Genomic DNA, 14,366 nt, shown 5'->3' on the forward strand with positions numbered 1-14,366 from the left:
AGAGCCAGATTCAGCTATCATCTGAGATGATTTAGCCTGTAGAGGCAATGGCCAATGTTTCTGGGCTTCTGTGGTAGCCAGCAGATACCTGGATATCCCGGCCAAGACTTCCTCTTCCGTGCGCCAGTCATTGTTTACAGTCTGATTAGCAATTCGAGATGCGAAAACGACATAGAAGAAATCTATAAACATATCTGTATACAAAAATGCATATAAATTAAAAAAGCTAATTAAGGGCTAAATTGTTGCCAGATGACAGCTGATGGGTTCTGAGATTGCATTTAGGCCAATACGTTCCTCCTCTGTTGCTCTCCATGTGGACTGTTTACTGAAATGTGATTGGTCAGTACTCCTTGGACTACAAATGGAAACCAGAACACTTCCAATACCAGAATTTTATCCCTTGCCAACAGATTGTGCACTCATGTGCAGATATCTAGATATATAGAGATTAGATTCAGTCTGAGATTTGAATGAGAAGTTTTAGGTTTGTTAATATTAGTTTCTCCACACAGAAATCTGCTGCAATGACTAGTGATCATAACATAACTGAACTTCACCTGTGCTTCACTTAATGCTGTAGATGGAGCACCTCTGTGGATCGACCCACACTCTGATATCTTTCTGTTGTTCCTTTTCCAGCATGTCTTGCTTCAAATTTTCCTGTTTCCTGTAAATTAACATGAAAGATGATAAGTTAACATGGCTAAATTAGATTCTTGAAGTTCCACTGCCAACAGAGTGAAACTGTACTGTCAAACCACAAACTTAACATCACAAACACCCACCCTTGGTGCTCAGAGACAGTCTCCTTCTGGTATAAAATCTGGTTCTTTCTCCTTAAGAAGTCCTTGTGGTGATCATAGACAGACTTTAGGTGGAAGTCGAGGCTGTCAGTTGGAGCCTGAGGTTGAGAAATGAGCGGTGCATTCAAATTATTGGGGGCGTGTTTGCTTTGAAATATTTTTCTGGTTTCTGAAGGGAAGGTCAAAAATCATGGTCCTAGGAGGTTACCTGAGGCTCATTATGCATAACACTCCGCCGGAAGCTGGCCCAAGTGGCCGAATCATGGAGGCGACTCCAGGGTTCTTCCATTTGGGCGATGTGAGTTGGTTTATCGTATGTTTTACTCTGCACAAAGGGAAGAGAAAAATATGAATTCCAAGAAATTATGTGTATTTGATGAAATTATAGCACAAAATGCCTGACATAGATGTAAAATCGCCTAATTGATTTAATTAATTTTTGAGATTCTTAACCCACATAAAGGGGCAAAAATGACTGAGCTCAAACATGCCACATAAGCATGCTGCTTTAGGTTGACACGTGTAGTGAACAAATACATGTCTTACATGTCTACATGCTAAATTTAAACTGTTTGGAAGTGTGTTTGCTTAAATGAGGACCTCAGAGAAATGAGGAAAGTTTTGTTCACAGTGTGTAGCAGTTAGTCTGGTAATATAACTGTAACTTTAGGGATATTGGAACACAGAACAAGTGACATGATAAGGGTCTTAAATTCGGACCTGCTTTATTACCTGATTTTAAGGCCCTGTCTTCAATTGGGTCCCTGTGCCAAAATCTAGTTTTAATAATTTCATCTTTTCAGTTGCATATTGTTGCTCTGATTGGTGTTTGTTGCATCAAATTATCACACAGTTAAAAATGGGAATTGTAATACTTAAGCAAAGGGATAATAGGGTCAAATTCTTGCCACCAGGCCGCCAAGCAGGTTAATCCGGCCATGTAACTAAGTTCCAGTATTAAACTGACAACAAGAACACAGAATACAGCAGATTATGTTCAGTTTAAACTATGTTGGACCTGTTTGAACAGATAAGAAGTCTGTTTTTTTCCCGTATCCAAATAATTGTCTGGATCATATGCGTATTTTAAAATAAATGTCTACACAAAAAGTGCCGTTTACTTTAACATTTAGCTTCTGGTTTGTTTACGATTCTGGACAAACCCACCTGCTGTGGCCTCAAGCCGCTGAGAGTGAGGTCGTTTTCAAACTTTGGGGAGGGGAAAGGATCCCGGCCAGACATATTTAGTGACAGCACGAAGCTCGGCAGACGAAAAACACAATATGTCGGGAATTCCGTTGCTGTTGTTAGCTTTTATCCTAGCTGAAGAAGTCTCTTAGAAATGTAGAATGCTGCTTAGTGGTTTCTAAGCAACCACTAACTTCCGGTTTGACCTTTCAAAAGAAAGGTTAAACCGGTTTGTAAACTTATTTGATTTTTTTGCCCACATCTGACTGTAATGGCAGTTTGTAAAATTTAGAAATGGCCACTCACTACCTTCTAATAAATACCATTTTCGATAGATTAGTGATAAACTACGGTTTATTTCATTAATAGTGATATTGACGCACAAGTGTCCAAATGATACCAGCAGAGGGCAGGTAAAATATAAGTCAGGTTATCACTCATGCATTTAAAGATGACTCAGAGCAGGAACAGGCGCCTCAGCCAATCACCTCTCAGCATTTGTTCACGTTCGGAGCGGAGCCGCGCCTCCAGCCGGCAGCCGGGCAGCACCTGAGGGCTCAGGTCAACGCTCTGCTCCTCCGTCTCCATCACTCCAACGCTGACAGGTGGAGGCGATGATGCAGCGAGGCCCCGTACACCTGAGCCACCTTTTGCTGTGGTTGCTTCTTGGGCAAACCTCTGCGGATTTGCCCATGTGCAAAGAGGTGAGGATATTCACATTGTTTTACTATTGGCCTTTTCTGCGTTATGAATAACAACCTATCCAAAGCTATATACATTCACATAGGTGTCACTTGTGCCTGTTATGGCAATTTAATGGGCATATTAAGGTTTGGTCAGGTAACTTGCTAATGGATGAGCAGTAGGTGACACATATGTCTGATAATGCGAGGAAGCCTGTTCAATTTTGTATCATTGCAGTGTTGACTTTAGTCTTAAAAATTGAATATAAATAAAGAGAAGTGTGCATTTTCTGATGGGGCTTTTGACTTGGCATAGTCCAACGGTGTCGATTTTAGCAGGACTATTAAAACACTCTGGCCTCCTTCACATATTGTGTGTGGGAAATGAACATATGCTTCAGATCCACTACATTACACCCTTCTGCTTGCTTCAGTGTTGTTATGGTTATCGCACACTACTAGAGCTTCTATTACACTGTCTGCTGTGCTCTCCTTGCCCTTCTGTATCTGTTTTCAGTTTGCATAATAACAGTACAGTTTGATAATACTCAAAACATTTGTTTTTTTTTATCAGCATACTTTGAACATTACCACAGAGTGTGTGGAAGTAAGATATCAGAGCTGTGAGAGGGGGAAAAGAGACCTGCAGTCTTTTATTTTGAGTCTATTTGGCTCATAAATGATGATTTTAGGGGAGATCTGATAGCAGATCTGATCTGATCTCTGATAGCAGCTACTTTCATCAGGCAAGTTTGTTTCCATGCCAGTCTGTTAACCATGAGGCTCAGCGGTCATCATGTCCCGTCGCCTTGGTTTCCTCATGTTTGTTTAAAGGAGGTGATTAGGCTGCAGCACATCTCCAGTTTGATGCATTTTTACATCAGATGATACCCCAACCTCAGCTAATGTAGCAGCTTTAATCGAAAACACAGACCCAGAGAGGTCCTGCTGCTGCTGCTCCCTTTCTGTTAACCATTAATCCCACAAGGCTGTGAGTGGGCATGGATTAGTCCGGGAGTGACCTTCCTTAGACTATTACAGCCTACTGTTGACCAAGAACATACTGTGTGCCCAGTGAGTATTCAAGACTTGTTTCAGAAGGTGTCAAATCAACAAGATTACCGTTGACTTTTGTGTCACATCCCAAATTACATAATTGAGAGTGGAACAGTGTTTGTCAGCCATATACAGTAAATACCTCCAAAAGAAGTCAAAGCACGACAGACAAATACAGCAAAAGCTTTGCACCTGAGCTCCTGCTGTCTCCAAAGTCTTGTTACAAGACTGACATTACATGTTTACAAAAGGACTGGATGAATCAGCATTTCTCTCCCTTGGCTGAGTAAATAAACCCTGAAGGGGGTTTGCGGCACATCCTTGATGAATGAGATTAAAACAACAGTTGAGACGTCTGCCTGGGCAAATATTAGCCCTAACTTTTATTTGGAAAAGGGGCTGGTCTGGTTTTGGGAGGAAATCCCAGATGTGTAAACCAAACTGGTGACGTCTCTTTTAATAAGAACTCCAGTTGCTTTTCACGCACATGCTGGCTTCTGCATCTTTATTGATCAATAGAATTTATTTGATGCATATGGTGTGTTTTTATGGACCTGTGTGAAACTCACACCTGTGTTTTGTCCCCGCAGTCCGATTATCACTTTGAGTACACAGAGTGTGATGTACTCGGGTCACGATGGAGAGTGGCGGTTCCCAACAAAGCCGACACATGCACAGGCCTCCCAGATCCTGTCAAAGGCACTCAGTGCAGTGAGTGTCCTCCTCCTACATCTCATTTTATACATTTTCTGCACACCCTCACTCTGTATGACAGCTTTAATGTGTTGATAATTGTTACTATGGCATATCCTCTCATTTTAACATCTGTTCCTAGTCCATACTGTGTCAAATGTAAAAATGTGGAAGCATCCCTCATCCATATGTACTGGTCCTGTTCAAGCCTTATATTGACAAAACTTCAATAAAAAAGATCTTGAATTAAAAACATCTGTTCCTTGCCATATTGTCCACATCTCCACGACACCTTTCTCCTTTCTGCTCTTCCTTTTCCTCTCGCAGCCTTCTCCTGTAGTGAGGGGGAGTTCCTCGACATGCAGTCGCAGCAGTGCCAGAAGTGTGCTGCGGGCACCTACTCTCTGGGCACCGGTGTGGCCTTTGATGACTGGGACAGCCTGCCGTCTGGTTTTGTCACGCACGGGGTGAACGCCAACGGCGAGGACATCCTCACAGACTGCTCCAAGTAAGTATAGGTGACTTGGTTTTATTGATCAATCAAAACTCTCGTTGTTTCTTAGTTTAACCAAACTGTTTCTGCTGCTGATGTTTCTCCAGCTCAACCTGGACACCAAAGGGTGATTACATAGCCTCAAACACAGATGAGTGCACTACAACGCTGTCCTATGCTGTGAGCCTGAAGAAACCCGGAACTGTGTCCTTTGAGTATTTCTACCCCGACAACAGCATTTACTTTGAGTTCTTTGTGAGTGCTTTAAAAGTGACTGCTAATGTGGACAAAGATGGTGGTTTTTAGGGGGGATATTTGGTCACTTCTGGCCCGTTTCTCCCCTTTCTGCAGGTCCAGAATGACCAGTGTCAGTCCACAGACTCTCAGAGCCGGTGGATGAAGATCTCTGACAGCAACTGGAGCAAATACAGGGTTTGTCTGAGTGGAGATTAGCACCTCATTACACCTGCTGGCATCTGGGGGACTTTTACTAAAGAATTAATATTAGAAGAGCACTTCCCATCCTTTCTTATGCTCACATTCACTCTGTACAGGTCCAGCTGAGCAGCGGCAACAATGTGCTATATTGGAGATCCACTACATATGCTTTGCAGGGAAGTGCCGTCACACCTGTGATGTTAAGAAACATTGCCATCTCAGGTAGATTCCTGTAGCGTGTTGTGTGCAGCAGTTTTAAACATTTGTTCGCTCCTCAGCTCCTCTTTCCTGTCAATGATTACAAGTTGTTTGTCGGGCTTCTTTCAGGGGTGGCCTACACGTCAGAGTGTTTCCACTGTAAACCTGGCACCCACAGTGCAAAACCTGGATCTGCCCACTGTACCCCCTGCCCTGCTGAAACCTACTCCAACAAGGGTGCTACTGTTTGCCATCAGTGTGAACAAGACAAATATGCAGGTATGCTTCTTTGCATTTCTATTCCACAGGGAGCAGTCATGTCATTGGCTCTTCAACTTGACATAATTCTTGCAGATATGTCTACACTTACAACAATTATGTATTTGCATGTTGCTGCACACACATGCAAAGCGATCTGCATGCAAATGCTGCGTTTACTGACTGACTAACAGAGTGTGTGAGGTCTGTCTTATCGCTGGATCTTAATGTGAGCCGTGTGTTTTCCCTCGTCTCCGCCCCATGTTTCCCCTGGCCTGGTTTCTGTTTTTCCAGAGGCTGGTTCAGGGAGCTGCAAACCGAGACCTGCGTGTACAAACAGTGACTACTTCTACACCCACACTCCCTGTGACTCTGAAGGAAAGGTAACGTAGAAAATGACAGGACGTGTGCGGAGGCACCAGGTTCAGTAGAGGTGAACACACAGAGAGATTTCACCAGCGAGCAACCATCTGGTGTAACTATTAGGTTTCCTTAAATATAAATCGTCTGGGCTGATTGTGTGTGTTCACACAGCTGCTGGTGGCTTCTTTCATATATTCATGCCCGGCTTGCTGTGTGTGTCTCAGACCCAGCTCATGTACAAGTGGATCGAGCCTAAGATCTGCAGCGAGACTGTTACAGGAGCTGTGCAGCTGCCTGCATCAGGGGAGAAGCAGACCTGTCCTCCATGTAACCCGGGTTTCTTTGTCACCAACTCTTCCTCTTGTGAACCCTGCGACAAAGATTTCTACTCAAATGGAACAGGTGCAGAATCAATACACTCCTCATGTTTGGTTGTACATACAGTATTTTGTACTGTCATATATGTATATTTAACAAAGATGTTGATCAATTGACACTCAATGTGATTAAAACAAAAGCAAATTAAAACCTTTGCACTAAAGGGATTCACACAGCAGTAAATGTCACATTCACTGTAAAAAATCCCCAAGATTGATTAAACTTCCTGACTGCACAGTGATATATGTTCCGTACATAAAACTGATCCAGATCTAGACACAAATGACAGAAAACATTAATCTGAATGAGACCATGTAATAAAAAACAAAGTACTGAAACAAGTATGAGGAAATCACTTAAAGTTTCGACCTGTTCATAAAGGCTGTGATGGCATTGATTTGGTGCTGGACCTTTCTTACTGCAATGTTCAAACTTAATGTAAACCCTGATGAATATGTGTTTCTCAGAACAAGGACAACAAACTTAAAAGGGAAATGACTGGAGCACAGCAACTGATTAGCAGCCTTTAATACATTTAAGACAATACTGAGAAGTGCTGGTCTGTCTGCACCACCGAATGCTGCAAATCAGTCAGCGTGTTCTGGTCCTTTTTCCCTTTAATACTGTAGTTCCATTGCATCCCTGTTTTATTTAGTGCATGTATACCCCGACATAATACCACATTATTCACTCGCAGCCTGTAGCAAGTGCCCGGTTGGCACAGAGCCAGTGGTGGGTTTCGAGTACAAATGGTGGAACACGATGCCGGACAACATGAAAAGCTCCATCTTCCGTGGCGAGATCAGCGACTCTGAACGCAGCACGGGTGAGACACAGAAGGGGAGCAGAATTGCTAAAGCAGCCAGAGGTTGAAGGGTGGCACAAACAGCACAGCTGAACAACCAAAAATATACAGGATGTATCTCTCATGAAATAACAAACAAAAAAATCTGTGCAAAAGCTAGTGAGGTGGTAATTAACTTAACAGCCTCAGCACGTATGGCACTAACTTATACTGTGATCCTTATTTACAGTAGAAGTATTGTGTGTGTCTGCATTACTAGAAGGATTGCATAGGAGTGTGTTACTATTTTTGTTTTTTGTAATAACAGCATGGGAGGTGGCTGGAGAGTATGTGTACACCACCCCTGGGGATCAGGACACAAACTACCTGATGCTCACGCTCAATGTCCCTGGATACAGGTAAGGTCAAACGTGTCTTTTAAAGGGATTACACATAAAAAGCATATGTATATATACACTACAGTATATCCCAGTTGGAAAGGCTGAACAAACTTGTTTCCACAGCCTGCCTCAGTCCATGGCCAAAGACAATGAGAGGAGTGAACTGTCTCGCATCACCTTCGTCTTTGAGACCAGCTGCACAGCCGATTGCAAATTTTACTTCCTGGCGGTGAGCGAAAATGTTCCATCGTTTATTCTCACATGCACGCTTCAGGATGCAAGCATGTAAAGAAGAACAGCTTGACATAAGTATGAATATATATATGAGGTGAGTGTGTTGCTCTGCAGGGTTATAATCAGTGGAATAATGATGTGGTGGAGCAGTGGAAAGGCAGCAACAGCAAACAGTCGTACTCCTACCTGATCCAGGGGAACGGCACCACCAGCTTCACCTGGACATTTCAACGAACAGAGGAATTTAACGCGGTGAGGCACAAATGCATGAATATCACTCTTCAGCTATGACTTTCTATAACCTTCACCCCCTCAGCCTCAGCCTAGATAGAAAAAATAATTTAAGTTTTATTTAGTTAGTACAACTCTTAATAACTGTTGTTTGTAAAGTTTAAGTTAAACTTAGTGACAGTCAAACAGTGTAAAAAAAAAAACGTGCTAAAAGTGATGGGTACATGGAAGAGGATGCCTGACACATTGGCTATTGTAAAGTTTTTTTTAGGATCATTTAGATTTTAGGATTTGCAAGATTTGCATGAAGCACCACATTAGGGATAAATACTATAAATATGTACAGAAATAAAGGCTTTAAACTTTTAAATCATCACTTGAATTTGTGATGACACACTGCCGTAGCATCATGCCTGCTGTTGCTGATTTGTGGAGTGTTTTTGCACCGACAGTGAGTTTGCCTCCAGTGACTGCACTGAGCTCTAGAGGGCAGTCTGGAGCTGTGTGTCCACTTTGAAAACATCAGAGTGACCTTTACAGCTCAGGCCACATCATTGTGTGCAGAGCGGCTCAGCGGGTGAATGACACATTGTGTTTGTCTTCCCTCAGGAACGGAAATACAGCGCAGATGTTGCGAAGATCTACTCCATCCACATCACCAATGTGATCGGAGGTGTGGCCTCGCAGTGCCGCCGCTGCGCCCTGACCTCCGCTGAGGCCGGCTCCGCCTGTGTTCCCTGCCCGCCGGGACACTACATGGTCAATGGGACGGGAGTGTGTAAGAGCTGCCCTCCAAACACCTTCATCAGGGCCGATCAGCCTGTCGGAGAGGCTGCTTGTATTCAGTGTGGACCAAACACAGAGAGAAACGAGGTAATGGGAACAAAATCCTTTCACTGAAAGAGTCAAAATACAAAACCCTGACTACATCTGTCAGTGCGTAGAGGTATACAGGGCTGTTGAGGACTCAGAGGTTGCATTCTCAGGGTACTTTCTGGGGGCTTTATTATCCTGAGAGAGTTTACTTTATACAAATACTCACTAATTCTACACTATGGGGATTTCAAGGCTGATTTTAATATATATTTTTTTTACTCTATCTCTCTACGTTTAAGAGTCTTCAGTTAAAAAAAAATGGATATTCTTGGTTATGTGCAGAGGGCTTAAAAACCATCACTAATGGAATACATTTCAGAAAATGTAAGTGGACACTAAATGAATAAAGAAACTGTGACAAAAATAAACTTTTTGATGGCTTGTCAAAAATTAACAAGGAAGTGGGGTTGTGTTGGGAAATTTGCACTCATGACCTCAGCATTTCTAAAACCCTGGCTCTGAATATCTCCCATGAAAATATACAGTACTTGTTCTGTGGTGCCCTGCCTCTCTGACATATACATAAACGACTGACACCATTCACAAAACTGAAAATGTTCTTTCCTTTTATTCCACAGTAACTCTCACAAGAACTGTTTCTTTTTCTACCTGAAATGTTGATTCTATTTTCTGCCATATTTGATTTTAATTTACCAGAGTTAATGTTTGCCTGGCTAAGGAGCTGTTTACCTCTCACTGGCCTTCTGTTAGAATATTTATATATGGACCCACATCGTGGACGCCCTCAACTGGAACAGCAGACAGAATAAAGTGTTTCTTGCCTCTGTATTATCGGCATTTACCAGTCGTCTTGTTGGGGTTTCTCCACAGCAGATACATGAGGTTACTGATTTATATCTAAATGTACCAATTGCTCCATCCTCCAGGCCCACACAGCTTGTCTCAGTGACTGTACGTTGGACGTTCAGACAAAAGAAGGAGCGCTGCTGCACTATGACTTCTCTCCTCTGGCCAACGTCACCGGCTTCCACAGCAGCCCCCGCTTCACCAACAAAGGCCTGAGATATTTCCACCACTTTGATTTGGGCCTGTGTGGGAAAGAGGTAAGGAACTGTGATCCTGACGTTTTGGTAAAAAATTTATCTTGACGTGCGTTTTAACCTCCTGTGTATGTGTTACAGGGTAGAGTGCCGGCTACCTGTGTGGACAATGTAACAGAGAGTGGGAGAGAGGTCAAAGGTTACGTTTGTCAGTCCACTGTGGTTCCCTCTGACATCAGGAGCCAGAGCGTGGTGTCCTCCCATCCTTTTCTTATTGGTGACTCACTCATTGGTACGGACTAAATGCTGCAGCTTTCTGTGGCTCTAAATGAGAGGATATGGTTGTAAGATTTGGTCAAAACCAAATTTAATCCGTTTACAAAGGAAGAAGAAAGCACTGCATGGGTCTGATGGCTGATCCGACAGGCACTTTTTGATGGTTTAGGTGGAAGCACAAAAAAGAAGACCCAGGAAGTCTTAAATAAACTGTGCAGACAACCAGAAACTGAGCCACAAATACTAATAGTCAAGCTGCGTGGTTATTCTATATGAATAAATGAATAATATTTTTTCACTTGAAGGTAGAGTTTTTTAAAGCTTGGTTTTTGGTTGTCTGCATCATTTAGCATTAACTTCCTTGATCTTGCTCTTTGTCATATGTGGAAAAGTATGTTAAAAATGTCCACATATTAAGTAAGGGCAACACACAATGGCAGTGAATGGTGGACTTTAAAACATCCTCAGCCTCTGTTATCTATATAAGCCCACACTCACTGTGTGTTGCATTAAGTTGTGCCACTTTCCTGTTTCTCAGTGTCATTGTGGCAATGCTCCAACAGAAAAAAAAAAAAAAAAAAGATCTTCAGTGACTCTTCTGCTGTCTTGATGAGCACTAGTAGTATGTCAGTTACCAATTTATGGTTTGCAATGTTTAGTCTGCTGGGATGTAGGATCCTATTAAACTGAATTAAATGAACTTATATGCTTTTTAAGAAAAGAATTTCTATATTAGAAAATGATTTCTGTTCATTTTTTTCTGTGGATTCCAACCAGGGTCTCAGAACTCCCCAAGCCATCGTAAGATGAATCTAAGGGGTTGTTCACTTATCACTGGGGTACAAAATAAGATGGAAATCTGATGGATTATATTTAATTTCCTTTTTCAGCACTGAAATGTCTCATCAGAGAGAAAGACATCCATAACTGACTCATGAGTAAATGTTAGCATGCTGACAGGCTAAACCAAGATGGTTAGAGTTAGCATTTTCACTTATAGCCTTGTGCACACTGATGTTAGCATTTAGCTACAACCTCACAGAGCTGTCAGCATGGCTGCTGAATCATTAATGTATAGCTTCATATTATATAGAGTGTTGCTAGCAAAACAAAAGGCTGAAACTGCTGGATTGCATTGTGTGCATGTCATACGTCGGATGAATATGTTATCTTTTTATTCTGAAGGTGTGACCACTGACTCAACCCTGAGTAGCATCTCCTCTCCAAACTGGCTGTTTCCGTCTGCCTCCGGCCTGCCAGATGTCATATTCTATTACAAGTAAAATGAGATCCCAGTTTCTCTTTTATTTTGTTTCATTCATTCATTGTGATGCTTTCAATTCCATGTTGTCATGAGTGAAATATTTGATGGTGAAAGTTTAATGATCTGTTTAATTGGGAAATATAACTGAGAATCAGAGCTCAAATATAAAATATATCACACAGTGACAGTTACGACCTTTCTGTTTGTCATGTTTGTGATGTTTCCAGGTCCAGTGAGACGACTCAGGCTTGTAAACAGGGCAGGTCAGCCTCCGTTAGACTGAGATGCAATCCCGCTGTGACCGCTAAAGACCTCATCACGCTGCCGAGGTATCTTTCACTATGACCAACCTCAGCTTTTGTCCAGACAGCATGTGATTTGACACACATGTATTACAGCAGCACTAACATGTCACATACAGAACTCTGGGAATCTGAACCGTGGACAAAGTGAATCTTTGTAGATCATTTTCATCACATGAAGCTTGTAATCATCTCTCTTATCTCGTTCTCCTCCACAGTAACTGTTCAGAGGGGACGTGTGACGGCTGCACTTTCCACTTTCTGTGGGAGAGCCGGCACGCATGTCCACTCTGCACCAAAAACAACTACAGAGAGATCGTCAGCGCTTGCATCCAGGGAATACAGGTGATGCTGCACAGGCATGGACATACTGGCAAAAATCCTTCAACCCCACAAATCCTTTACAGGTCCAACACGAACTGTTGTTGTGTTGAGAGAAATACTTAAAGACTAAAAACAAGATGATGTGAATTTTCGCTTTCATATACACCCAAAGCGGGTGTCTTGCATGTGTATGTGTAAAAACTACAATTTGCTTGTGTCTGACTATTTCTTGGCTGGGAGCAGCAAGCAGAGCCGGGCTAGCGGTCTCCATCTATCTCCAGTCTTTGTATTGAGCTAAGCTAACTGCTTGCTGTCTGTAGCTTTATATTTAACGGACAAGTATGAAAGTTGGATGGATCTTCTCATCTAACTCTCCACTAAAAAGTGGATAAGTGTGTTTCCCAAAAATGTCAAAGTATTCCTGTATGGAAAATACTGTAAACATTCAAGAAGTAACCTGACATGTGACCAAGGAGAATCTAACTATCTGTGTGTTGTATTTCAGAGAACCACCTATGTGTGGCAACAGCCTTTGCAGTGTTACGGAGGAGAGTCATTACCAGCACAAAAAGTCAGCGCTTGTGTGACTCTGGATTTCTGGCTCAAGTTTGGTGTTTCCACAGGAACGATCGCTGCTGTGCTGCTCATCAGTATCAGCTGCTATTTCTGGAAGAAGACACGCAAGTGAGACTACTGAGCTTCATGTTTCCTTTGGCTGATCGGTCATGCTAGTAAATAAGATTAAAGCTAAAACCTAAACGGATAGTGTACTGCCCAAAGAAGAAACTGTAATTTATATTTAAAAAATGTTAATTCTCTATCTGCAGGTTGCAGTATAAGTACTCCAAGCTGATGATGAGCTCTGGTGGTAAAGAGTGTGAGCTGCCCACCGCAGACAGCTGTGCAATAATGGAAGGCGAGGACGCAGAGGATGACATCATGGACCTCACCAAGAAATCCTTCTTCACCAAAATTAAGACCTTCTCACGAGAGGTCAGTAACCCCTCCATTCACACACATACTGAGCCGGGCATGAGGCAACTTTTCATGCTTTGTGTTATTCTCAATGTGTTTTCAGAGGACATCAGATGGATTTGACTCGGTTCCACTTAAGTCATCATCTTCGCACCACCAAAGAGACGAGGAGGACTCCGATGATGCTTAATTTAGAGGATGAACAGATCCTTCTGCCAAAGCGCAGAGGAAATGTTACATTTTAGATATATGGCTTGACATCTATATAGCTCCAGCAGACGCAGTCACAGAAAACTGAGAGAGGCTGTTGAGTTAGTTTGATTTATTACAAAAGATGTAGCCTTACTGAGGGAGATTTAAAATAGTGTAAAGACTGACAATTTTATGTAGAATCACTTTTCATATGTTCGGTTGCCAAACCTAATATTGCAATACAACGTCTCCATATTGGGGATACTCTGTATTTTCAAAGCTCAGTGGTGTATTTCAAAATGATATAAGAACCAAGCTTTTTAATAGTAAAGTTACAATTGTTGTAGATGCGAGACTGTGTGCATTTGACATAATGGTGAGTGTGTATTTCCTTTTATATTTGTTTCTTTTCTCTCTCTTCTTTTATTTTTTAGGATGTCTGTTTTTTTTTTCATTAAACCAGCCATCCAGTTCAGTCTTTGATGTCATTTGGCAATATGTGATTTATATTTGTGACAGCTTTTGATAATGTTTTCTGCTGCACCTATGATATAACCTTGCTTAATTGTGAAGACATTTTCTACAATAAAAAATACACAAATATAATTCTCTGAGCATTAAGAATGATCTCCTTAGTTGCTCTTACTAAGATTATGCATAGTAAGTATTATATGCATGTTATATAATACTTTTTTGTTACTACTTCATATGTCTATAAATTTTTTAATGTGCTTTTGAAAGGTCAACATGAAAAGTATTTTTGTGGTTGATTTAATTAAGAAGAATACAAAGAGTGAAATTCAACTCAACTCCCAGAAAGAAGAATATGCACATCACATGTAATAGATGATTTAAATATTTTAACAAAGACCTACAGGATCAAACAGAAACATGCTATATGAATGAACAACTTACTGTACTTTGTTTATGTACCAAACATGTGATTATCTTT

The 14,366-nt window shown here is 41.7% G+C and overlaps 2 protein-coding genes across 2 annotated transcripts; one reads left to right on the forward strand and one right to left on the reverse strand.

Moving 5' to 3' along the window:
- Positions 1-567: 567 nt before the first annotated feature.
- On the reverse strand, positions 568-2,048 carry c10h1orf194 (chromosome 10 C1orf194 homolog). The gene is made up of 4 exons (XM_041946686.1): positions 1,974-2,048; positions 1,015-1,131; positions 789-904; positions 568-670 (listed from the first exon to the last, which is right to left on the reverse strand). The coding sequence occupies exons 1-4, from the start codon at positions 2,046-2,048 to the stop codon at positions 568-570; spliced, it is 411 nt and encodes a 136-aa protein (XP_041802620.1).
- Positions 2,049-2,598: 550 nt separating this feature from the next.
- Positions 2,599-13,948, forward strand: elapor1 (endosome-lysosome associated apoptosis and autophagy regulator 1). The gene is made up of 22 exons (XM_041945596.1): positions 2,599-2,698; positions 4,324-4,444; positions 4,754-4,934; positions 5,027-5,174; positions 5,271-5,351; positions 5,474-5,579; positions 5,685-5,834; positions 6,108-6,196; positions 6,401-6,578; positions 7,252-7,380; positions 7,667-7,757; positions 7,863-7,968; positions 8,088-8,225; positions 8,814-9,077; positions 9,968-10,144; positions 10,223-10,373; positions 11,543-11,636; positions 11,849-11,950; positions 12,142-12,268; positions 12,753-12,931; positions 13,075-13,240; positions 13,326-13,948. The coding sequence occupies exons 1-22, from the start codon at positions 2,609-2,611 to the stop codon at positions 13,410-13,412; spliced, it is 2,955 nt and encodes a 984-aa protein (XP_041801530.1). The 5' UTR covers positions 2,599-2,608; the 3' UTR covers positions 13,413-13,948.
- The last annotated feature ends 418 nt before the right edge of the window (positions 13,949-14,366 follow it).

The sequence above is a fragment of the Chelmon rostratus genome, chromosome 10 (assembly GCF_017976325.1).
Source record: "Chelmon rostratus isolate fCheRos1 chromosome 10, fCheRos1.pri, whole genome shotgun sequence".
NCBI classification, from domain to species: Eukaryota; Metazoa; Chordata; class Actinopteri; order Chaetodontiformes; family Chaetodontidae; genus Chelmon; species Chelmon rostratus.